Raw genomic sequence first — 27,452 nt, 5'->3', positions numbered from 1 at the left:
GCATCCTTTCCAAGAATGACAAGAACTCACTGCAGACTTCATTACATTCTGAACTGAATAATAACTCTATTATTATTAATAATTTATTTACTTATGGCCAGTTATAACTTTTAGTTCATTTAATTCTGTGTTTGTATGATTTGTGTAAATACTATTTATTTAAAGTATCCTCCAGGCCACCCAAGAAGGACGGGGGTCCCTGCTGAGTCTGGTTCCTCTCAAGGTTTCTTCCTGTAATTTTCAGGGAGTTTTTCCTTGCCACAGCCAGTCGCCCTCAGCTTGCTCAACAGGGTTTTTTTGTATCTGTTGGTCCTGGATTTTGTAAAGTTGCTTTGAGACCATGTCTATTGTAAAAAGCGCTATATAAATAAAGTTGACTTGACTTGACTAGGTATCTAGGGTTATTCAGTACAAGGTTTAAACATTGTCATGGGTTGATGTTAGTGAGTTTTGTCGTGTCCATGTGCCCCTAGGTGCGATTGCGAATATTAGCAGCCATGACCAGGATGCATTGCAGGGTTTGTTTTGACCCACGGCAAACCAGACCAGGATGCAGTTTGGACCATGGTTATTAAAAAGAACTAACAAACTGAATGAATGAACGAATGTTTTGAGTGGTGAGGTGTGCTCTGGACTCGTCTGTTCTCCTTTAAGACAGTCCAGCTCTCACCTTCACCAGGCTGAGCTGTAGGTAGCTTCACTGCCATGATTGGGCGGCCAAGGCGAAGGTTCTGCGGTCACGTGACCGTCTCCCAGCCCCGGGACGCCATCTTGGTGGAAAGTTTGGAATTTCTGACACATAAGAAGAAAAGAGGAGGCGGCGGCGGAATAAGTTTGAGTCTCGGCGGAAAACAAGGTTTAATCGCTCGAATTGTGAGAACTGACGCGGTAACACGGTGTTAAAGTGTGGATACAACCCGGCGGTGTGTGTGTGTGACCGGACTGTTTACGGTGTTAAGCAGAATTTGGAGTTTTGTTGTTGAGGGAAGCGAACCCGAGTGGACCCGACAGACGTTACTCTGACTGCTCGTGATTAAGTTTGTACTGTTGACCGGGATTAAGCTCTTTGCGATCATGCCTGCGCGTTTGGATGGAAGTAAGAGGCAACCCGAGCTCGTATTTGGGCAGAGCTGAACATTTATACCGTCCCGCTTTGCTCTTTAATAGCCCGAATCCGGGTTCGCTGTTGACACCGGGAGTTTTATGTGGACCGTTACTAACCGACCCGCCTGACACCTTGGAAACGGGCGCGTGCACCTATCCTGCCTGCGTGTAGGGCGCGAGCCGAGCGAGCCATGCCGGTGAGGAAGAAAGGTGAGCGTGCACACCTGAGTGCAACCTGAACACTGGAGCAGGTTTATTCACCCTACACACCCGTGTTTAATCATAACATGCTTATAACGCAGCCCCGGTAGCATAATACAACAAATAATTAACAGTACAAAACAAAAACAAAAGCAAACCGAAAAACTAGAACTGAGTATTTCTTGTAATTTACAGAAAATGAATAACTGGTGACTGTAATGACTGTGCATGAGGTTTAGTTTCAGTGTAAAGATTGAATAGTAAGTAAATGATTAAATGAGGCCAATATAGCCATATATATACATGTACATATACATATACACCCATATACATTCATATACACACATGCAAATACATACACATACAGTATATAGTCATGTACACATATACAAATACACACACACACACACACACACACACACACACATATACACATATATATATATACACACATATATACATGTGCATACACTTACATACACACTGATAGATACTTTATCGATCCCGAAGGAAATTAAAGCCCCAGTAGCATAATACACCAAATAATTAACAGTACAAAACAAAAACAAAAGCAAACAGGAAAACTAGAACTGAGTATTTCTTGTAATTTACAGAAAATAAATAACTGGTGACTGTAATGACTATATAATATAATTATTATAATAATATACTATATAATTATTAAATAGTAAAGTCACATGGCTACATTAGGACCCTCAGTCTTTAGCTACAGCCGGCCGTCCCTGCCTGGTGGAGTTGTAGAGCCTGATGGCTCTGGGTACGAATGACTTTCGAAGCCTGTCCGTGGAGCAGCTCTGAGACAGCAGCCTGTCACCAAACATAAAGCAGCTCTGTCCCATCAAGCCATGGGCTCCACCAGATCTCTGAAGGTGCCCTGTGTTATTTAGCACCAAGACGTTAGCAGTAGATCTTTTAAGTCGTTGTGTGGCGGGCCTTCCATCACTTCACCTGTCTGTGGTTTTGATAAACATACTCCTGCGTTTAATCATCACTGTATGCAGCGGGTGACTGACATTGTCCATGATAGAATAGAGTTTACACAGTGTCCTCCTTTCTGCCACTGTTACCAGTGGTTCCAGTTCAATACCAACCACTCTTATAATTTAGTGCTCTAAAACAGAACCAACACCCAAATACAGTACAGCACGATCAAAATCCGCCTGGAATATACCTGGAAATCCTAATCCACACTTGCAGTACTTAAATACAATAAATCTGTAGAATATATACACAGAGCCAAAAGTCTGAGGACACTAGTTAATTGCTTCTGTTTTGCATTTCTCCTAAAATGTACAGTATTACGAATCATATCAAGACCAGAATAATTTGCCTGACAAGTTTAATCTTAAATATTGCACAGTGTCTTAGTGTTTGCCACTACTGAAAAGCAGTTAGGCACATTTGTGCAAGGCTCTTTTGTCTCCTTGATCATTTCCACCAACACACAAGTTCAGATAAAACTAAATACTACCAAACTCATGCTGATTCTGCAATTAAAACATATGAACAAAGGCCAAAAAGTGGTTTCATACTTTTGTCTCCTTTTTATACACATATATTAGTTGTAATGTATGTGTGTAGTTTCTAAAATGTTGCATATAGTCAAAAACAACTAAAGTATTGTAGAATTGTAGAAGTATATACACAGCTAAAACGTAACTTACATTGCCACGGGTCATCTGCAGATTTTGTGATGAAATAAAACAATTAAGTATAAAAAAAAAAAGAGTTATTTGTCCATAATGCTGAAATGTTTGGAGGTAAAGAAACAGAACATTTAGACCCCAAGAACTGAACCTGTGAAATAAATGTAAAAAAATAATAAAGAAGAAAGATTACATCAAAATGCTTAAATCATGAGTGACCCAACACACAACACACAAAATTGTGCCAAAGCGGGTATATAGACCAGAATGATCTGCATGGAATAGAATATAAATGAACCAGATAACCAAATACAATTTTATGTAAGAGATAAGAGTGTGAAGGGGTAGAAGACAGCACTTTTGCGTATGCAGTTCAGTTTTTATACTATAAATAGTGCGCTCCTGTGTTTGGGATTTGTCACCAGGGTTGTCCATATAGGGTCCTTCTTTCCACTTTCCCTCTTTCCCATTTCCTCACTCGGAGAGTCTGGCCAGCTTCATCACCCCCATGTTAGGTGTATGATGTCACATTATCGTGGTGCTTACACAGTCAACATTAATCAAGTCATTTAAAAATATATCTAGGTCCCTTATGTCAAACACTGCAATATTTTATACCCTTAACAGTGTCGACAGGGTGTAGGAAGAGATTTTGGGTTCTGTATGGTAATACAGAATGTATATGTTGTCATTTAATGCACTAATTATAAAATCCTATAAATGAATTTTTACCTGAAACGGACTCATAATTTAGAATTCTAAAACAGGAGTCCTCTTGTCCATACCGTGCACTTTCATTATTCCATGTCCTGTTCCTTGACCTAAGTGCCTAAATATACTGATCAGCAATAACAGTAAAACCACCTGCCTAATATTATTAGTCTCGTTTGTGCTGCCAAAGCAGCTCTGTCCCATCAAGCCATGGGCTCCACCAGATCTCTGAAGGTGCCCTGTGTTATTTAGCACCAAGACGTTAGCAGTAGATCTTTTAAGTCGTTGTGTGGCGGGCCTTCCATCACTTCACCTGTCTGTGGTTTTGATGCTGTGGCTGGTGGGTGTACACGGCTATTATGGCTCGAGTTTGGAAGTCGATTGTGGAGGTAAACAACAAAATAAAGCTTTTTATTCCCAGGGAAAATGACACATGTACTAGAAGTGCATGCAAAATGTTGCTTAATGATCATGGTGTCCGTGGGTGGGTACATGCTGCTGTTTGTATATGGTGGTCAGCACAGACCCTCGTCATGTTTACTCACCCATTTTAAAAGCAGAACATAATGTTCCATGCTTTATCTGTTTAGCCCACGTTTCTAAACTCTGCACCCTATGTGGTGCACCAGTGTGCGTCTTCCTGCCATATTCAAAATATCGGACCAACTTGCACGCGGCACGATTTTACACGCTGCTTCATCATCACGGCACAGTGATCTGACCATTCATTCTACGTTGTGTCTTAAAGTTTAAAAGTTTTTCTTTATTATTATGATCCTGGACGTGTTTTGCACAGTTTGCTGGTAATTTTAGGATTTTATAGACAAGTTTGATTTGGATTGCTCGTATGGAAATGTTCCGTCATCTGCCTGCTTCAACGCTGAAACTGGAGCTCTAATGACATGCTTGTTCTTTAGATGCGCAGCGGGCTCTGTTGCTCTTGGAGGAATACCGAACGAAACTCAACAACACAGAGGACCGACAGCTGAGGGGCTCCATCCAGAGAGTCATCGACATCTTCCAGAGTAACCTCTTTCAGGCACTCATAGGTACCTTTCACTTCTAACACTCGCTTTACTTTTCACCCAGTATGTTCCTGCGAGTAGAGACCCGTCGTGTATGACTGAAACAGGTTTATTTTAACCAACCTGCCATAGAGGGAAAGCAGCAGGAATGTGGAACAGCCTGTTTAAGAAGCCAGTAATCTAGTTTCCTGTCCGAGACACAACCTCGGATTTTGTTCTTTTTAAAAATATAAATCTTTTGCTCAGATTTTCCAGACCGCTAAGTGATCTTTGAGCCATGTTTTTTACGAATTTAGAGTAGCACTCCAGATTAATAGGATATTGCACCAGGTTCTTATTGTTTCTATGTGTCTCAACATGTATGCACACATAAAGCATAATGCTATTAGAAAAATTGATGTACAGTTAAATAATAGTTTATTTCTAAGGCTTTCTGTCTAAGCAACATCATGTGTTATAATATTTTTAGGTCAGAGTTTTGGGTTGCATGTGAAGCACAAACAGCTTTTATAGGGTTATAGGGTGTCACATGACTTGAGTAATGGGTTTAAATCATAGAATTAAAGTTTTTAAACAAAATATTGTGATAAATAGACCTGCTGTTGACTTGCCAGATCTTTAAATACTGGACAGAACAAGGGCTGAAGTCCAGCACACATCTAGTATTTATTCGCAAGTGAAATCAGGTGTGTTTAGGAAGGTTAGTCAGGAAACTGTGCTGCACAGTGTGTGTGTGTGTGTGTGTGCACTCCTGTCATAACGCACCACCAAAACGTGCTACACGGCAGGTAGTGTGGGAGCTCTAGGTTCCTGAAATCCCGAGTTCAAGTTCCACTGTAGTTAAAGGTGTTGTGACTGGTGTCAGGGCAGACGAGAGCCGTGAAATCCTCGTCCTGCGGCTTACAGGCCAATTTAATCAGACATCAGTCAGGCAGTGTTTTAAGCCCGGTTTTACCACAGAGGCCTCTCCAGAGGGACACCAGGAAACCCGAGTCACTGGTAAAGCTGGGAATCAGCCCAGACTGATAGCTAAGTGCTTGTTTTGACTGGGAGGCTCATAGTTGGGAAAACCTCGGCAGCGTTTCGTCGGAACTGATCAAATTCAGCCACGGAACACCGTGTCGGATGTGTCGAGAGTTTGTGTTGTATTGGCACACACGGTACTTTTCCATTAAAGCGGTGCCAGAACCTGACCTCGAGACCCTTTGTGCTTTTCTATTGCGAAGGTCTGTGCATTTGGCTGGTAATTTCGATTTCAAGTCGGCACAGGAAATCTGCTAACCTGTTACCAAATAACCAGTAATATATGGAACAAGGTGCCAAGGACATCTTGTCTCACAACATCAGTTTGCTTCTGTAATATAAGAAAGATGAACAATGAGGAAAGTGTGTGTTAAAGGTGATGTGAGAAAATGTGCAAAATCAGTATCACAGCTCTGACAGCGCAGGGGTATTTTGACTGCACCTGGCAAAAAGTACATGGAACAGCGGTCTGTAGGCGTCCATGGGAGTGCGTTAGGCCGTGTAGCAGATGTTTGTGCTGCTCATTTGGCTTGTAAGCATTTGTTAAAGTATCTTGTGCTTGTCGCGAGCATCTGACTGAGCTTTCGCTGTGTAATCTAGATCAGCTGGAAGCGACGTCCCTCATCACGCCGGCTCTCTGAGCCACATCATGTTACACAGTCTGTCTAATTTAATCACTTGCTCTGGTTTACTGGCGCAGGCCACAAGCCTCGCTTGCCTTGATACGGACCTCGTTTTTCAAAAATCACAGATTTCATGGTTTTTTTTAAAGAAGAGACACACTTTTCATTCCTAAAATAACATTCGTAAATGAAATGATGTCTGTGTTATGACACGCGTTCACAGAATTGGTTGGGAGTTTTTCAAACTCAGTTACCTGATTCGTGTTTTTAGCTGCTTTAGACTTCGACGTCTTGGACGTTTTGTCTAACCGATTGCTAGTGTTACCGAGCGTCTTTAGAGTTTGCTGAGTTTATAAAGAAAGAAATAGACAAACTATCGGGAGCAAAATAGTTTAATGGCTTGTTCTTTTGAGGCGCAGCACAGACTACACAGAGATGATCACGTGTGTAGAGAAACACACTTTTTCCATTAACTATGGATCCACAAAAGGACAAAATGCACAATAAACACCTACATCAAACACTTTCAGCACACTACAGCACAGAAAAGTGTCTTACGATAACTCAATTGCCGTATGATTGCTAGGACCGCTTTATATTGCATACTGCGCCACATATTTCATGTGTGATGGTACTTTAGGAGGACCCCACTAGAGCTTCCACCTCCTGTACAAGAACTCACAGGTGATCAGAATTGCCTCGTGTTGCTTTAATAAGTGAAACAGAAACACCGTTTTGGACTTCCAGCCTGTGCCCGTGTCGGAGCTCCAGCTCGCGTTCCTCTGACGATTCGGCTAATGCTTTCCTGTCGCCCCACTTATAAATCTGTCATGAAGGAGCTGATCATAAAGGCTTGCACTTTATTTCAAGTGAGCAGTGAAACGTCACCACGGCGTGACCCTGCTTCTTTTCCTGCGCTGCTCTCACGCTGGTCCAGTGTTTAAATGTGAGCTGAAGACTGGGATTTTTACTGGAAATCAGTTTATGGTCGACAAGTGTTGCAAAAACAGTACATGAACGGTCATGTGCACAAACATATCGAATTGTTTTTTGCTGGGAGTTAAATCTGGCTTTTTTTCTATGTAAGCTGTAGAATCTCTGCCATGTGTATTTCTAAGAAACCCGAGCGCTGGGAATCACCTCCACCATGCACGAAATATTTACTCTCATCCTCCTGCGCCTTCATGTGATCCAGTGTGTATTTTTAACCGTTACCCTATCTCTGGAAGAACCTTGTGCCATTGCTATTTTCTCTGTGCTGTATCTGACAGCTGTTTCGTAAACTATTGACATGTGAAGTCACTTCCCTCTTAATCACGGAAGTAGCCGCTTCCCTAAATGATTGAAACTCCACACTTAGAAACCTAAATGCTGATTTCTGTATAGGCGCAGGACTCGACAGAGCGCACAGTTATTAATAATTAATCCTTAAATTATTAAGTCTTATTTAGAATTAATTATATAAAGGATATTATATTCTTCTAACTTTGCTTCAACAGTTTAGGGAAGGTACCTTCCTGTTCCAGCTTGACTGTACCCCGGTGCACAAAGCAAGCTCTAAAAAGACATGAAGAAAAGCTCGGTTTAAAGAAGGCTTACTTGACCTTGACCATCATCAGTGATCAGTGATCAGCCGTACGAGTTCGATTCCCACGTGGGATGGTCCGGGTCCCTTCTGTGTGGAGTTTGCATGTTCTCCCCGTGTCTGCGTGGGTTTCCTCCGGGAGCTCCGGTTTCCTCCCACGGTACAGAGATGTGCAAGTAAGGTGAACTGGAGATACAAAACTGTCCATGACTTTGTTTGACATTAAAAACTTGAACTGATGAACCTTGTGTCACCAGTAACTACCTGTCCTGTCATGAATGTAAGCAAAGTGTGTAAAACATGACGTTTAAGTTCTAATGAATAAATAATAAGAATCTTACCGACTTCTTTGCCTCCGCAGATATCCAGGAATTTTACGAAGTGACCTTATCGGACAATCAGATATGCAACGACCCTGTGAAAGCGTCCCCCGGCGTAGATGCAGTGCACCTCTGGGATTTCCCCAGCCCCCAAAGCACAACGGTCACCTCAGACACACTGCCCAGCATTAGCACCAGCATAGAGGTAAGAGGGTCCTGGTCTGTCCCAGTTGATGTTTGTCTCTTGTTGCTGTGGGGTGAGATGATGTTGATGGAAAGTGTTTTTACACACAGCTTGTTTTTACAGTTCAGCCTCTGCATCGATCTTTATTGTGCATGGGTCGTGTAAATAAAAGCTGATACTTTTTTAGGAAAGAGGATGTGAGATCTTTCGAGACCAGCAGATTATTAGACTAATTTAGAGCTGAGTTTAGGCAGTCAAGTTTTAATGTTGTCATTAATAAAAGAATCACTGAAGCTGGATGAGTTTATAGGCTGAGTTTCTTTGTTTTTTGACCTACAAACCTCATTTCTGGACATTGGGACATTTTGTAATATTATATATTTTACCATATAAACAAAAATCTGTAGTTTGTTTACTTTCTTGAGCCTTTAGTTTACAACTTCATCGTAGCACTCTTAAATGTTAGGACAATAGCAAAATAAGAGTGAAAAGTTCCCTGTTTTGGAATATTCCACAATAAGCCAGTTCCTCTTGCAAACCTGCAACAATTAGTGACCATATCACCTCATACTTAATGGACATAAACATCTGATCAGTGATGTGCTCCCAGAAAACCCACCCCCCACACTCATTACTCGTGTCTATTCTTTTCTGCTATTTCTGTTTTCTCTTTACTTCACATTTATTTATTTATTTTTTAACTCTGTATTATGGAAGGGGTCAGCGCAGACTAAGACTGTACAGTGTGACCGCTTGTTTCTCTGTGCACGTGACGATAAACTTTTGAATCTGTTAGTTAGACTTGATCATTGGTGACACATTTGACCACACCACAGTTTTTGGGACCTGAGTGCAGGCCTTGTCTTCGGTTGGTCTTGTTTGGCTCTGGTCACTTTGAGAAGTTCAGTCTGATTTTGTCACGTCCCTGCGGTTACTTTTTTTGGTACTCTAGTTTCCTCCCTCCTCCGAGAATGATTTATCTGGTCGGCTCTGAACTGTCCGTAGCCGTGAGTAAATGAGTGAACGGCGCGCTGGTGCCTCGTCCAAGGTGTGTTAGTACTCACCACGACCCTGATCTGAATGAACTGCTTACTGCAGATGAATGAAGATGAAATTCAGTAAAACAATGTTTACTTCCATTTCTTCCTGGCTTACATACAATAAGCTGCTGGCACTGCAGAGAGAGCAGATCAGGATCAAATAATGAACATTTTAAATCAGACACAATGATGACGACAAGCCCATGCATGCGTCCAAGCGTTCGTTTCGTTTTAGAACATGCGGGTCTCACTGCAGGCTGATGCACGTCTGGAGCGGTCCTGTGTGATCTGGAACGGATGTAATGAACTCGGTCCAGTACCGAAGGCCAGCGGTGACTCTGCAGCAGTGCTGTAATGAAGCCTTTACTCGGGGGGGAGTGGTTGTATGGCAGCTCCAACTAATTGTGGAGCAGATCTGTGCCACTGGGTGTTGGGAACACAGCTGGTTCTTATTCAGGGAACCATGTGGTTACTGTGGCTGTTCTTTATTCTACGTGGGTTCACATATAACACTGTGGAACCCATTTGTATTGTGCTGAGGTAGCTTGTCATCTAGACTGTGTAGGTAACTGTAGCTTCTTTGTGTAATGCTTGATGTATAGCTTAATTTTTAGGTTTTAACATGGGTTAATTCAATGATTTACCTCAGTGGAAGTTTATACAGCATGGCTGGCTATTGCAATACTAAACTGTAACCACATACATTATTAATAATTGTGGAATATCAGGGAATAAAAAAGATGACCAGTTGGCGAGAGGAAGAACATCAAACTTCCACCAATGGACATCAAACACCTAATAAACAACTACATTAAAAATAAATTGCAACTTGAATGGACTGCACAAACAACCAGTAAACAACTCGAGATCCATCCCGATGTCGGGAACAAACCAGAAATACATTATGGAAAACGTACAGACCAAGTTTTCCACACTAGATGTAGAATAGGCCGTTCCAGATTGACACACAAACAATACTAAGGGGACGCCACACTTTGCGAAGAATGTGAGACACAAATCACCATAAAACTACAGAAATAATCCTTAAATTCCTCAATAATATGAGACTGAACGCAGATATATAACACGGGACCATTAAAACTAACATAAAGCACCGGTTCCTGCTAGGAATATCATAATTGTGATAACATGGCATTATAAAAACAAACAAACAAACAAACGATTTCCTTCACATTATCACAGTGTCGTTGTTCTTTAGCCCAGAGAAGCTTCTGATGAAACACGTCTTTTGCTTTCCTGAGCATTTCCGCGACCATCTGGTGAAATGCTGCTCGTGTCAGTTTCACTCTGTTTATTCTCATCTTTCTTCTCCCTTTTCTTGTTCCCTCCGGGATTAAAACCGGCTGATCTCAGGATTCTCCTCTGCTATTCGAAATCCTCCGTGCGCTCGCTAAGGCCAAAGCGTCCACCGGCGAGCCGGACCGAGTAAGTATGACTCCGACGTGACGTCTCACGTGGCCACGCTGTCGGGCCCAGTCGTCTTCCATCCATCCCGTTCAGTCCCGTGGCATCGTGCTCCATTCACCTGGGCTGGGCTCGGCTCGAGGGTCAGCGCTGTGTCCGGTTTCTCGGGTGGGGAAGCTTCTATCGTCGGGGCTTTTTTTACTGACATTAACAGGTTGGGGTATTTATCCACATGTTTGTGTATTGCCGTCAAAAGACGGGGTGAAGTTCATTTTCCACTTTCATTTCATGGTCTGGTTGTCTGATCTCATTAAATGCTTCAGTGGTGGTTCTGATATGCATGCGTTTTGTTTTTATAAATGGTTACAGTCTGTATTCTATCATTTCTACAGTAATACGGATAAACTGATCAATGAGTTTAAAAGGGGCTTTAATTAGAGCATCAGAAATGCAGCGGAAATGGAATGAACTGTTGTTTTGCTTGTTTTGTTTCTTTGATTTGCTGTTTCTTTTGCTTTGACCGCGTCTCTCTTAGCATTCTGGAACATGCACTAAAGCTGAGTCGGCTTCTAAAGTGGGTGGACTAATTTATACACATCAAATATTTATTCTTGAGCTGCACTCTCCTGCGATAGGGACATGTTTGATTTGGGCTGTTTTTATGGGCTGCTCGGTTACTACGTGGTGGTAGCACAGATTTACCTCATCAGATGTATCTGTGGCCTAAAGAATAGTTCTGCGCAAATCAGATGTTTTCACCTCCTTAAAGTCGACCATCAGTGAGCCACAGCATACTGGAATTTTTAAGTTAGGCTATTTAAGAAGAAGAAGATATACTTTATTTTAGTCATGTATACATATACACATGTACAGTACAGTAAAATTCTTTCTTCGCATGTCCCAGCTTGTTTGGAAGCTGGGGTCAGAGCGCAGGATCATCCGTTGTACGGCGCCCCTGGAACAGACAGGGTTAAGGGCCTTGCTCAAGGACCCAACAGTGGCTGCATAGCAGAGCCTGGATTTGAACCGCCAATCTTCCGGTTCACAGCTAATAAAACCCCCACTAGGCTACCACTGTCCCATTTAATGTTAGGTTTGACCTAAACCATACATACAGCCAAACGTGGACAGTTTGAGAAGTAAAGTAAAGTAATATAATCCAAACATGCCCAAAATATCCACCCACTTCTGCAGTGATTAGTTAGTTATGGTACTTTGTGAATGAATGTGAGTGGAGCTGCTTGGCAAACAAGATTAGTTTGCATATTAAATAGTGTTCACAGTTAGTTCAGTTTTACTGTTTACTACTGCAGCTGTACTACTCGCTGGTAATGCCTGGTTCACACTACACGATCTTCGCCCTGATTTTCGCTCGGCGACCGGTCGGCAGCGTTCGCTCGGCGATCGAATCTCGGCTCTGTTGCTATGTGCGAACTATCCAACAACTGGATTTGAGCGGCTCACTGAGCACTCGGCGATCGAAGAGAGATTTCCAGCTTGTCAAATATCTGGATCCGAGTTGCCCGACTGGCAATGAGCGCGGTGTCGAACAGCCAATTAAACGCAAGATACGGGGAGAGGTGAAACACAGGGGCGTGATATAGTTTATATCAGAATACATCAGCGCACACACAAGTTTTACAGTATTTCTGACCTTATTGTTCTCTACAAAACGTAACACCGACGTTGCATTGCAAATAATATTCATTTATTTTTCCTCGTTGCTTTTAAGCTGCACGTCGGCGCACAAACTTTGATCGCTCGCTACTTGTTGACGTGCATTTTTGGACGTGGTATCATTAAACCCCTCGTCACTCGTCCACGCGTTTGTTTTCATGACAAAATGTAGTTTGGGAGACCAGAGAGGCTCGCCAGCGATTCCAGTCGGTGATAGATGGTGCAAAGATGGTGTGAAAGCCACATCGACTTGAAAGACTCCCGATTACAAGAGATCCAGTCGTGTAGTGTGAACTGTACAGCGACCCGACCACTTGGAGGAAAGTCGTGTAGTGTGAACTTGGCATAAAGCTCATTGATGTGAAGAGACAAGAGTTGGTTAACTGATTATTTTTCATTTTAATCAAGATTCCTTTTACACTGAAGTGAAGTTAGACACTTTCTGTGAACAGTTGTGAACAGTTTTGCGGACGTGTCATCATTGTGCAGGTCTAGCAGTCCAGATGAAAGTGCACGCAGACTTAAACATAAGTTCTGAGCATCAACAGAACGCAGATGAAATCTAATTACAGTTTTGCTATATCTGTGTTTGTGTTTCTAACGTTCAGTTGTCATGAAAACCAGAATGTTGGTGCTCTGTGTTTATACCAGTACAGTCATGTTGAGAGCAGAAATGGAATATGGCTCAGTACTGGCACGATATAAAAATATAGTCTGTGTATTATTAAATAAAACAAAGACCACTGTGTAGATTGTACGTGTCTAGGTAAACAGTCATTTAAATACTAGAGAACTGAGTTATTTTAAATAGTTATTAAAGAGTTGAGTTTAAAGGAGACAGGAGACAAAATTAAAACTTCACTGCACGTCTCTGAATGTCCTTAAGTGGCTCAGACAAAAACCCAGAATAAAGACGTTATTAGGGCTTATTGTAATTGTTTTGATCAGGTGCATTTAATGTAAATTATTCAAGAGCTTTTTCATTAATAAATCTGCCAGCCAATCAGAAACAAGTGTATTTTGTGTCTATAATTGAGTATCATTTCATAATAATAAGAATTAACAGCAATTTGAGGCATATTTGCTTTGCATTTAGAGCACTTAGTCCAAAATGAGGACTGGGACATGGTCCAACACACCAGTGCAGTTTAGATTTATTATTCAGAAAACATTAGGAAGCCAATCTGGCAACCCTACACTCGCATGCACTATTGAGTTCATTAGAAACTGAGAGTCCCTGCACCCCTCCAGTCTATAAAGTTTTTATGGGCTGCCTCAGCACAGACACACAAACGCTCGCATGCTGACTGTTTTCCGCCGCTCACGTCGGACTGCTGCTGCTGATTTTTGCGTTTGCGGTGCAGTTTGCTCACACACACTCACACACACACACACACGGTCTGAGGCTATTTGGGGTAACGGAGGCGCGAAATGAGATGCTGAGCCCGCGTGCTGCTGCGCTGCCTCTCGTCAGGTGATGCGAGAGCATGGACTGCATCTGTATAGTTACTACTAAGGTAAGGAGTGGGGCACGCGCGTCCCAGATCAAGTACGGAATAGCGTGGCTCGTAAAACTGGACATTTCTGTGGGTCATTAAATGTTTTTTCATGCCCATATTTATGTAATAGTAGCATGTCAAATGATTGCACTCTGTACTGTCATGCTATGTAGTTCACTACACTACACCACACTGTAATATTGTGTGATTTGAGACAAGGCCTCACATGGTTCACACAGCATCGTCACTAATTCATTTTAACATTTACATACTGATACTGCTGCTTATTCTATTGCAAATTCTGCACATTATTTCATTCATGCTTATACGTTAGATAAATATTTGCTAATTTTGCTTGGGATTAATTTATATGGTGAATATTTTTGAACACTTGACATTTTAAATGCTTTTTGTTACCTTGAATGATTGGTAAGTGCATTCCATTAGGCCTCAAGATTTGTTAAACCAGCGCATTCTGACTGGGTTTGTAATAAAGTGTGTATACGAAGTTTAAAGACACGGATCTGTTAGTGTTCATTTACAGTATTTTATGTCTCTCTGAACAATCAACAGAGCAGTTACGGTGGATATGCGATGCTTTAATTTGATGTACATTGTGATGTACGCTGACGTACTGACATGTCGACAGCCAGTATAACAATTAGTCTCTTCTGTGTGCTTTCACTTTCCGAGTACTAAATATACTAAATATAATATAACAGCATTATAATATCGCAGATGTGAAACTCTTTTCTGTATTTGTGGGAGAAAGTTCTATCAAGCCTAGACGTTTTTCTTGGATGGGTTGTTGGTCTCTGTATTTTTTTTTTCCGCCTCTTCTGTCCCCCCGATTTTTATCCCCCAGTCTAGTCGTGTCCAATTACCCTGATTACGTCCTCTATACTGATTCGACCCTTCACCGCTGACTGAGGACGCCTCTCAACTGACACGCGCCTCCTCCGGCACAGTCAGTACAGACTGCATTTTTCACCTGCACGAGTCGACTTCATATACTTGACAGGCACTGTGTACGGAGGGCCACACCCCATCAGACTTGTGCAGGCACCATCAGTCAGCCAGCGGGGGCCGCAGCAGCACCAGTTACGAGGACCTATGATCCGACTTTTTACCCCCTGACCCTGAACTACAGCCGGTCGTTGTTCATGCTGCCGCCCAGCCCAGTCGGAGAGGCAGAGCTGATGTTCGATACGATGTATTCGAAACCCCAACTCTGGTGAGCTAGCGTACTTTACCGCTGCGCCACCTGAGCGGTTGGTCTCTGTATTAAAACCAACTACTTATTATAATTGTTGTTTTGTTGAAGTTGTTCATCTGTGGCTTCATCCACTCTACGTCTGGACGTCGTCCGGGCACATAAGCGTCCTTAACGTGCCCAGTCATGCTGTTATGTTGTGTACCCCAAGGTCCCAAGTGTTTGGTTCTTGACCTTCACCTTCCTGCCGTCTGGCTCTTGATCCTGAGTAATGCAGCATTCTGAGGTCGAGCGCAGAGGAATCTCTTTTTCTCCCAGCACCTTGGTTCACATTTAAATTGACTCAACAGTTCAAGGTTTTGTAAACGGAGAGAAACAGTTTCTCTCTGCCGTGTCTGTGCTTCACTTCTGTCTACATCATTTAAACCAAGTTCGTCTCATTGGAGGCTCTCCGAAAAGTTCAGCGGCAGATTGGGTTAAACTGCAATCAGATCGAACTTTAAGCACAGTGGCGAGCAGTAAAAACCGCGCACTGAAACACTAAATGTGCGTTGTGTGTTGAGCGATGCTCAGGGTAGCGCAGCGGCAAGAAAAGCAGCCCCTCATCATTTCATAGGAAATAATGGCACAGCAGGGAAATATGTGTGTTATGTCAACGCAGCAGAACGGTGAGTTCTTGACGTTGACAAATCTGCTGGCTTTTGCGTCGGGTTCTTTAAACAAACACACACTTCTTTCTCCTCTGACGTTCCTTCAGTGATTTTTCCCTCGATCGTCTGCTGGTTCATCAGAGCTCGTTGTGCCCAGTGATCAAATAAAACGACCCTCAGTCCACAGGAATGTATCATCCTCTTATCAGTGTCCATTACACCAAATCCAATATGAAGTGCTTACACTAAAACCACAGTAATGTCTCTACATTAAGCCCACACGTCCATTAGCTCCGGCTCCGCTCGAGAGTGCGCCGGCGTGGAGTTGGCCCGGCCGCCGACACCGAACCGACGCGAGTAATCCAGCTCGTTCGCGACAGCGCTCTTTAAATAGGCTTCGGCACAGCTGTGTGTGAGACGCCACCGTGTCAAATGTCACGCCTCACATCATCCCCCCTTCACCCAAATAAGTGACTCGGTGCGTCCGATCTGAGCTAGGTTCCTTTACCAAGCTTAATAGCTAGCAATCTCAGTGTATTAACATTGTGCACCACCGGAGCACCTGTGTACATTACACTTTCTTTAAACGAATCGTCTGTGGCGCCCAGGTGGCGCAGCGGGATTATACGCTACCACACCAGCGCTGGGATTCTGAGCTCCCGGGTTGGAATCTCTGCTCTAGCAGGCACAATTGGCTAGTAGACCACATTGGCCTCCAGTCTGCTGGGTGGGGTTATCAACGCTGTGCAAGGACCTTGGTCGCCCGGGACGCCTTTACAAAAGTGGAGGAGCGCAGAGATTGGGCCGTGGCTTGCCATACACGCGAATCTACCGAGGTATGTGTGAATAAGAAGGAATTGGTGGACTGCGCACATGTCGGAGGGAGTGTCAGGCGAGTATACACCCTCCTTGGATGCCATCGGGGTCCCCAGCAGCGTATTGGCTACGCTAAATTGGGACAAAAAAGGGGAAAATGCATTAAAAAATAGTTATGTTACCATAGATATGTACCATAAATATGGCTCTGGGGGTGTTGGACTAGTAATCGAAAGGTTACTGGTTTAAGCCCGACCACTGCCAGATTTGCCACTGTTGGGCCCTTGAGCAAGGCCCTTAACCCTCAATTGCTCAGACAATATACTGTCACAGTACTGTAAGTCGCTTTGGATAAAAACGTCTGCTAAATGCCAAAAATGTAAATGAGAATGTTACTGACCCTACAAGGATTCAAAACAGCTGATAGAGCTGTATCTTGTTGGTTTACATTGGTGACAATGTCTAATGTCAAGTGAGCTCCATATTAACCTTATTAATCCTACAGCCATCCCTTCTGGTCCAGACTCCCTACATAATTCTCCATAGGCCATTGCTGTTGGCCCATACTGATGACGTCTACGGAGATGTCTCCTCACTGTTGCTGTTTATACACTGCCATTTGGTAATATATTGGCATTTATGTGGACGGGCGGATTTTTAAAAATTGGATGGATGAAGACGTCCAACGAGCTCATGGACCGGTGTCTACATACTCTGGCCGTATAGTGTCTGTACATCACTCATCTGCATCTGGTTCTCTGAGCTCGGTGCCTGCTCTGCAGATCGTGAAGGGTGTGTCTGAGGTTTGGAGAGCCCTCATGTGGTTCACATGTACCACACACAGCTGACGTTTATAATCCCAGTCACTCTATTTCGGCCCATAGCGCTGAACATAAACACTTTTTACTAGGTTTTATTCCTTCTTGTTTAAAGAAGCTTGTGACGGTTTCTGTGCTCATTTGTACTCACTCAGTAAAACTCTCATGGAACCGGTTTTAATACAGTACTGGATCCATATGTTTTGGCAGACTGAGGGTGGGATTTTATGTAAACGTTTGCTGGTGGGACTGCACAGAGAGAAGCTAATGTTTTGTTTATGATGTTGTTAAACTGTACAGAGGATTGGTGGAGGATTGAGGGTTTCTCTCATCACCAGAGAAGCTTCTTCTCTCTGATGATGCTCACACAGACACAGACATGCCTGAAGACCCCAGATTCAGATATTACATTCATGCACAGCAAGTGTTTTCTGGTCTAAAATAGCTGACTGAATGATAATAGAAGAAACTCTGATCATCCATCAGCAGCTGAGACGTTTCTGCACATTTTGCCGATTACTTTTAACTGAGAAGTCCCATAAAAATATCAAACATGTCACAGTGTTTCATTTGAACAAGTCACACACGCTTTATTGATTTAAAAACAGTGTAACATAGTGAACGTGGCAGGAATATAGAACGCTAAGATGAACGTGAACAGTAAACAAAACCAGATCAGCATCAGAAAGCGTTTACTAAACATGCTGATCATAATGAACAGAGACGGTCGCAGTAACAAAACATAAATGTGCTAGGCAGGTATGAAGGATTTATTTGCTTAGATTTGTATGTGTTTAAATGTTGATTATCCAGTTACGAGTAGATAAAATTAGAACTGATGATTTGTTGTATATTTTATGTTATTTTTGGAATATCTAAGGCTCTCATTGAGGACCTAGAGAGCCCTGACGGATCCCCTCTGCACAGTCGGTATGTTAAAGCTCTTCCTAAACAACATAGTGTCATTATAAGATAATCAGAATATTATCTTTACACTTGAGTATGATGCAAAAGATTAAACATGCAGCCAGACTCCATACCGACGCAGATTTGTTTCTCTGTGATTTAAACATTTTAACGTTTTTTACACTGATTATCCTGTTACTGACTGCAGCGTGCATAAATAAGCGTGTTTGCTTGAACCTGTGCAGCCGTTTCAGGACTCCCTAAAGATACACTTTCATTCATTTATGACTAATCGGTGGATTTGATTTTTAATCCCTGCTTGTACAGGAAGTAACTCCTGGGTTTAAGTTGCCGTCTGTGGCCTGGTCTGGGATTGTAATAAAGACTTATTTAGTCTAGGGCTGGCGCGATCGGTCGACCTAGTCGATGATATTTTAAGTCAATGCATCGTTTTTAAAAACTATGTTTATAAATGATCCTTTTTAATAGCTTTCGAAGAAAAGCTGAAAGTTTTACAAGACCCAAATCATCAAAAAAAGTTTGGGAATACTTAAAACTGGCACAAAACAAAAAGGTAGTTTGTACACGGCGCAGAGCTTTGATGGTACCACAGAAGCACTAGCGCCATGTTGCACGTCTATATTGTTTTAACTTAATCGCAGAGATCCTAGAATACCGTATTCCGTAGCGAGTTCAGTTAGGGCGCATTGTTACTTCTACGGTATATTGTTTCATTTAGCTTCTTAATCACGGAGATCTTGTAACACCGTATTTCTTAAAACACAAAAATCTTCTCATGTGCAACACTTACCACGTTGTTTACATCACTTAGAATGTGAAGTAAGTTTTGAGTAAATATGGAGGTTAGAATCTGGGCTCATTCTGTCGTTACTGTATGCTGGACTTAATGAGACGTGGCTACATCTAACTATTTTATTTCTGCTGTAAGTTGAAGCACTTTGCTTTGTGTACGGACGCCATAAACACGTGCTGCACTCTGTTTAATATGGAGCACTTGAGAATTTGATAATATGGACATAAACCCTGTTTACATTTAGTTTTGTGCCGTATTATTTTGCCGAACAGTTTGTTGTTAAAATAGAAGAAGCGTAAATGAGATTCTAAAGTTTATTTTTTGAAGAAAAAGTAATCGTTAGATTAATCGATTAATCAAGGAAATAGTCTATAGATTAATCGATAGAAAAATCGTTAATGGCAGCCCTAATTTAGTAATCTACAGTCCTATTAAAATATATCATAGTCCAATGTGATAGCCAGACTGTAAATGACTCGCTATTACTTCATTCTGAAATGATCCACGTTGTTACAGACCTGCTGGTGGTTTTACATTCAGCTGCTTCCCTCTGGTGGTTTTAAAAAGTACTACATGTTCAAATTCTCACTAATTTAATGCACTCATTATGAGATGATTATTGCACAGACATTTGCAGACATCACAGCATCTGTGTGGCATTCAGATTTTGGCTGCCTGAGCTGGCATCATTTTAGTGTGTTTGTGCTTGCTGACAGTGATTCCCTAATCTGATACTGAGTGTCTTTATTAGAACTGAGGTTTGTTTAAACTTCAGTCCTTGACCAGAGATATTTGGACGCCTGACCATGAGCTTGAAACGTCCTATTTCATAAACGTTTAGTATTAGAGTAGAGCGACCTCTGTGTGATCTTTCCAGCTATATTAACAGCCGCTCTACTGAGGAGGCTTCTCACAAAAAAAAAAAAAAAAGTATGTCTGTGTGTGGGAATTTGTAGCTCTGCTTTCAATCCAAATGGATCGACATGTTAAAAAAATTTAAAAATGACATTCGGCTGCCTTAATCAAACCGCAAGTTCCTTGTAGATCAGTAGTGCAGAGCATTTCAGTCTTTTACTTTACGAATCAGAGCAGCATGGGGGTTAATGTTATGTATGTGAACGTCAGTACAGATGTTAAGTTCACGCACGGATAGTTAAACAAAAGAAAAATTGGTATTTTGGCACATGTCTCTGTAGTGTGTATAAGATGCTCTCTTCCACTTCCACTGTCGTTAAAACTGCTGCATATTACTTGTTTGTAGTTACATTATCAGTTCATGCTTTGCGTTTTATTGTTTAATAAATTTAATGTCATAATTTAAGAAACAATCATGTAATCAAAATATAATAACTAAAAACTTAATCACAGTATCACGTTATGCAATGATCAGGATCTACATTTCTTATCGACTAGGCAGTTGTGCTATGCTTGTTCAACCTACTGGGTGGCGCTATTGACACTGATATTTCCACTGTACTGTACAGTGTGGTGTAATGAATGTAAAGATTCACGCACTACCTTAGTTCTGGTGGTTTGAATCCTGGGCTGGGCACACCAGTACAGAAGGTGCATGACATTATGTGAACCTAGTCATTAGGGGAGGAAAGTTGGACACACATTAGTGCACCTCTAGTAGTGAATGATTTATGGTAATTAACTGAGATTAAATAGGATCAGCAGGGCAGGTTTGACACTCTTAACTAAACACTCATCAAAACTCAAATAGAAACCATTGTGTTTCTCTACCTAAAGCTCTATAAGAGTCGTTATGACTGCGCTCTTCCACCGAACACCCTGTTCCTCCTTCTGCTGCCCACTTCCCCTCGTCAGCCACACGGAACCGAACCTTCTGAAGCAAGAGAGGCGTCCTGTAGCAGTCTGCATTAACGCCGACTGTCAGTCAAAAAGTCAAATAAAAAGTCAGTCACTGTATTGTCAGTACTGCAATATGTTCAGGACATACAGACGACTGAAACTGCGTTACTCTCTGACCCGTGGTGCAACATTAAACATTAATTAAACAATCAACCTGGAATATATGAAGAATATAAAAATAGAATAAACACACTAAAGCGCAAATATATTTATCTAAAATATGAAAAATCCCAAAGTTAACAACCTAGACAGTAAAGTGACATAATGCAGATTAAAAGTCTTTGTGTAAAACCAGTGCAGTTATAACGGCAGTGCAAATTGGATGATCTATAGACAGTTTAAAGTGATGAGTGCACATTAAATAGATCCGGTGGATGTAAGGTTCGGTATTGAATGGGGGTGGTCAGGTTCCTGAGATGTGTGTGCAGGATCCAAAGTTAGTGAATACAGGGGGCAGGTTCCTTATAGACCAGTATGGGGGTTAATTTTGTGTACGTGAACGTCAGTACAGATGTTAAATTCGCGCACGAACGGTGAAACATAACAAAAATTGGTATTTTGGTAAATGTCTCTGTGAGTAGTGTATAAGATGCTCTTGTCCACTCCATCTCCCATAAAAACTGCAGCATGTTACTTGTTTGTAGTTATTTATTTTTTTCAGGAGAGTTGAGCATCCTGACAGCCCGGTGGACGGTGCTGTCCCTCAGTCGGCAGGATAAAATAATCTCAGCCACAGTTTCTAAAGTGCTGTTTATAAATCTACAGAAAGGGTTTTTCACATCAGTACATGAACGGATTAGTCCCACTCGGCTTAGTGAGTGGATTTCGAGTAGAACTTTGGCCGTGCCAGCGTGGGACGCATCTCGTCTGTCGGATCTGACTCACATTTATTATGAAGCAGCACCAAACATGGTCATTTGTACAGAAAGTACGACTGGCACAGAGTACTGTAATCATCTCACTTCATGTTTTCCAATTATTCGTTTATTCACGTCCCCTCAATATCAGCCGCCCCCAGTCTAGGAGGGCCGGAGCTGCTTCTTTTCCCACACAGCACAGTATCACATATTTCACCTGATCGTCCGTGATCAACTGCTCCGTGATCAGGTGCAGCCAGCAGAGGTCATGAGTGCAGCAGCTATGAGGTGTCCGGTATTGTCAAAGGGTGAAAACTGTGTATAATAAAATGTGTATAATAAAATGTGTATAATAAAATGTGTAATGATGTTAACAGCAGACCTAAGATACCCATGGCTTCTTATGGCATATTTAGCTGTAATGACCTGCGGGCCACTGACAAACTCCTGATGTGTTTCTCAAGTGTCGCTGGTTTGCACTTGCTGTGTATTACACAGACACGTACGTGATGTGGTTGCCATTTGTTTGTTTATTAGGATTTTAACGTCATGTTTTACACTTCGTTTACATTCATGACAGGAACGGTAGTTACTCATTACACAAGATTCATCAGTTCACAAAGTTATATAGAACACAGTCATGGACAATTTAGTGTCTCAAATTCACCTCACTTGCACGTCTTTGGACTGTGGGAGGAAACCGGAGCACCCGGAGTAAACCCACGTAGACACGGGGAGAACATGCAAACTCCACACAGAAAGGACCCGGACCGCCCCGCCTGGGGATCGAACCCAGGACCTTCTTGCTGCGAGGCGACAGCCTCTACCTGATCAGCTGCCTCAGTAGTGAGGATTCTAATAAGACATGGAAATCATTAGGCAGATTATTTAGACGCTCTACTTATGCAGAGATTACATCGATTAAATCACCACAGTTTTGGCTTACTAGCTAGCACGCCGGCTAACGCCTCCCTCAGTGAACCGAAAACGGTTAAACCGTCCCTGACGAGCCCCAATTTACAAATAACCGACACTCGTATAATTACACCTGTATACCGATTAAACATCAGCGAGGATCTATTTACATTTGAAAAGAACTCCGTTGGTTGCTCCGCATTCGTCCGGCATGTTTGTAGCTTTTGGTGAGAGAAGTCGTGCCGCACTGAATGCTGGGATTGCCCTCGGCGCTGAGGAAACGTCGGACGCTCCCTCGTCATTCAGTCAGATCATCACTCGGTGTTAAGGCGCCTCAGTAGGAGCGTTTTAAGGGAGCTAAGAGTTTAGACTCGCCCTCTTCTCGGGAGTGTAGGATGATGTTAAATACATCTGTGTAGAGAGAGCACCAGGTTTTTGGACAGACCAAACGTCTTCACTCCACAGCTCCGGCACGCCAACTTGTTAAATGATCGTTTGTCAAAATCGAGGACTTTTGTTCCTCAAATCTTACATAATTTGGTAAGAGGATTCCGGTAGGTTCCGTTTGTCCGTATGACTCTCCTCTGGTCTTAGTGGCTTCACTACAGTATAACAGAACAGCAGTTACATCAAAAGGTCAGCACGAAACTGACCAATCAGCTTCCAAAGCGCTTCCTGTCTCCTTATTGGCTGTTTTGGGCTTACACGTCCTCCTCTGTCTTCCTCCAGTTTATGTAAACATGCTAGAAGTCAATCCATTTTTTCAATTCCCGCTCCGAAAGCTTCCTCCCACCCTGGGATATTCTGTCTTTCATTTCCCTTTTCACTCCATTCCACTACACACACACACACACACACACACACACACACACACACACACACACACCCTCTCTCTCGCTCTCTGAATGCCGGGGAAATAGAGAGAGTTGATTCCCTATCGTGATTGTCTCTGACAGCATCCATGTGATGCTAAACCGTACGCGCTGGCCTCGCTTCACGCTCCTCCCCCAGCCGCCTTCTCCGTTTCCTCCATCGTTCTTCTCTGTACTGGGCTCTCGGCACCTACCGCCGCGACGGCGCTCTGAGATTCTTTCGTGGAAACGGAACCAGCCGCGGCCTCACCTCGACGAAGCCGGACTTTCAGCAGAGACTCGTGCGGCTGTGCGCACACGGCATGGCTTCCACAGGACCTTAGTGTAAACATCTGTACTGTAAAAGAGACTTGAGAGGGAGAGGCAGAGGCGGGTCGGCAGGAATCATCAGAACCGTAAACCCGAGAGTAAACCGCAGGACGGAGAAGAATCGGCATCAGGGGGAGAGAATTAGGAGGGAGGGGGGCGTGGAGGGCTCGCTTGCTGGATGAAGGAAGCAGTCTGGCTGTCCCTTCCTTGGCGTGATGGAGTGAGACGAGGAATGAGGGTGGATGGTGAGAGCGGGGAGCACCAGCAGCAGCGCAGGTGGAGGAAGAGGAGGTGCAGGGGGTGCCGGTGGGGAAGGAGAAGGCCGGAGGGGCAGGAGCAGGCAGCGCTCGCGGCTCAGGCGCGTCTCCGGCTCCTCGCTCGGCGAAAATGTCAGCGAGAAGATGTCTCCCAGCATTAAGAAGCTGCACTGCTTCTCGCCCATGCTGTGCCACTGTAAACTGGCCTGCACCAACAGCACCATCTCCCTCATGTTCGGCTGTAAGGTGGGTGCACAGAGAACCCACACGCTTCACGCTAACACGCTTCTGGCTCGGCTTATTGTTGCCCACTTGTACTGCATTTCGGTTACCATTTTTTATGTTGTTATAATTATTAGTAACATTTAATGAATGAATATGTTTTTATGTTACCCAGCTAATGTTACCCAAACTAACAGGACGTGTTGGCAGTGCAGGTTGCATTCTGGGTTTCCTTTTTCTGCATATCCCAGAGTGCAGGATCAACTGTTGTACTTCGCCTCTGGAGCAGGCAGGTTTTAGGGCCATGCTCAAGGGCCCAACAGTGGCTGCATAGCATAACCTGGATTTGAACCAGCAATCTCCTGATTGATAGCCCAAAGCTCTACTCACTGAAGATCCAGCCTGGGATTCCAACCCCCAGATCTGTTACCAGCAGCGTGGCTCTTACCATCACACTATACCAGCTCAATACTGTGTTTACAGTGTTTGTAATATCAGCTGTAGGAACGACTAAATGATTGAAACCATTACGACCCAGCCTAGGAGGGCAGATTATCATGTTGTTGTCTTCATTTCTGGTGAAATGAAGAGTTTTATCCTTTTATATAACCGGCTTTGTGGGTTTAATCCAGCGGTTGGTGGTCACACACTCGGTCACTGTTCTATTAATGCTGTCCTTATATTTTTTAAATCAGAATACAACAGAAGCTTTAAACTCCAGTATAGAATCAAATCAGGGCAAATCTGATTAAGTTTATAATCCTGCTGAATGTCTTTATACGTTCATATTCGTAAGGACCGGTCCATGTGACGACCGTTCCAAATACGCGTGGGATTATTTGTACTTGCAAATTACAAGGCAGTGGTTTAGATTCTAATAATAAATAGTGAAATAGTGAATAGTGCCTTAATTAGTCTTGTTTAGACACAAGCTGAAAACAATCATTGATAAAACATCAACTGTGTTTTATCAGTTACAACGTTCTTCAACCTTCCAAATAATAATAACATAATGGTTTTTTTTAGCTGTTCCCATATTTTTGGGGGTCTCACAAGCAGATCATTTTGGTCCGCTTACCTGATTTGGAACAGTTTTTATGCTGAATGCCTTTCTGATGCAACTCTCCTGATCCGGGATTGGGACCAGCACTGAGAGCTTGCTGACAAGTGCACCTCCCAATAGCTGGGGAAACCTGATATATCTTGTATGATAAAGATTAGTAAAACTCAACCGTTATAAAAACACTAAGTGCTAAAAACACTCTAAGTGCTAAAATCTGGCAACCCTGGTTAATGCGGCATGCACAGGCTTTGAAGACATGAAGAGAAAGTACTTCCATTTTATCATGGAAATGACTATAGAATACATATATTTTATTTGATTATGGTTGTAGAGACGCAGTTCATAACGTATTATAAAGATTAGTCAGTGCGGAAAACATTTAGAGTATTTAATTCCAGTAAATAAGCAGTTTAGTAAAAATTATATCCAGATTCTCATCATATTGGTGTTCTTATAGGAGAGCTTAATGTTTAAATCTCTCTCTATCAGAAATAGAACCTCGTGGTTATTTACCAGCGACAGGAACCTGAAATAGACCCGAATGATCAAAATGACTGAATTGCGTGTGGTTTTTCAGATTGAACAGATCCGCTGGGTGTAACGTGTCCAGATGACGGTGATGAATGAGGCATTTCGAGCGGTGCATCAGCTCACTAATACTAATTTCTCCGTCAGTTGTCTTGCCTCTGAGGAAACTCTAGCTGCATGCATACGTGTACTTTATTTTTGGCTGTGTCGGAAAGCATACAGATGAATACTGTCTTTTGGCACGGTGTTGCATTACTTTAACAATGCTAAGCCAGAGTTGCGTACGCCTCTGTACAGGCGCGATGTCTCGGCGGATGCGCCGAATTTACACGGTCGTGCTAGCCGCAGAGCTGTTGCTCTCTGTCCGACACCATCGTTCTTTATTCCTCCGCTGCCTTAAATCTGGTGAGAATGATGCCAATGTGTTCACCTTTCAAACTACTTAACAGACATCTTTCTGTCCGGCTGTTCTGGAGGTGGAAACATCTGGAAGCAACAGCAGCTCAGCCCGTAAAGCAAGTTCCGTTGTGCCAGGTTGTGCCAGGAAGGGCATCCGGTGTACAAACTGTGCCAAATAAGATGTTGGCTGGCCGGGCGTCTGCACAGACAGAATTAGCAATATCCAGTGTGTGAGACCAGTGTTTCCTGGTGGAGCCTGACCCCCGTGACCCTGACCAGGATAAAGTGATAAAGGCAGAGCTGAGATTTGAACTCTCAACCTTTCGATTAACAGCCCAAAGCTCTACCCACTTGGCTACCACTGTCCCACTTGATCAAGTATCACTTTAAAAGTCCTACTTGATGCTCAGGGTCTCTGTTACTGATTTCATGCATTAATGCTGTGTGCTGCATTACAGTATGAGTGGATTTATGACCAGTGGATGTGGGAACCGTGTCATTTTAAGCGCTGGTCGATTCTAGCATGACCACAAGCCGCTGTCTGTAATCCACTGGAGGCCGTGAGTCAACGCTGAGTGGTCACGGTTGCTTGGGAATCCTCCTCCTCATGAGCTCACCGGGGGAGGAACCGAGCATCCCTGCACCGTGATCTGCTTCCACCCACCAGCATAACAAACGTCACACTTACACCCATCGAAAACCGGCAAGATGTGCCCGGCAGGACTGGTTCATATGACCGCCTGGATCACTCCCAGTGCTCACTGGCTCATAATAGTGGTCGGTGTGGAAAAGTGCTATATTCGTGCATATGTACAGTATATATAACAGATAAAGGCTTTCATCATTCTTCTTTA

At 42.9% G+C, this 27,452-nt stretch overlaps 1 protein-coding gene across 11 annotated transcripts in view; it reads left to right on the top strand.

The window, feature by feature from the left end:
• Positions 1 to 791: 791 nt before the first annotated feature.
• Positions 792 to 27,452, top strand: part of dlg1b (discs large MAGUK scaffold protein 1b) — a 75,449-nt gene continuing 48,788 nt past the window's right edge. For 7 of the 11 annotated variants that reach the window (XM_062988083.1, XM_062988081.1, XM_062988079.1 and 4 more), the window contains exons 1-3: positions 792 to 1,314; positions 4,601 to 4,732; positions 8,301 to 8,464. In XM_062988083.1, the coding sequence (XP_062844153.1) occupies positions 1,296 to 1,314; positions 4,601 to 4,732; positions 8,301 to 8,464 (315 nt within the window). In that variant the 5' untranslated portion in view covers positions 792 to 1,295. Of the gene's footprint in view, positions 1,315 to 4,600; positions 4,733 to 8,300; positions 8,465 to 10,857; positions 10,930 to 24,515; positions 24,633 to 27,452 lie in introns of those variants that run through there. The other 4 variants (XM_062988084.1, XM_062988086.1, XM_062988082.1 and 1 more) reach the window with 2 other exon arrangements.

The sequence above is a fragment of the Trichomycterus rosablanca genome, chromosome 25, assembly GCF_030014385.1.
Source record: "Trichomycterus rosablanca isolate fTriRos1 chromosome 25, fTriRos1.hap1, whole genome shotgun sequence".
NCBI lineage: Eukaryota > Metazoa > Chordata > Actinopteri > Siluriformes > Trichomycteridae > Trichomycterus > Trichomycterus rosablanca.
This window is presented reverse-complemented; position numbering and strand designations above follow the sequence as displayed.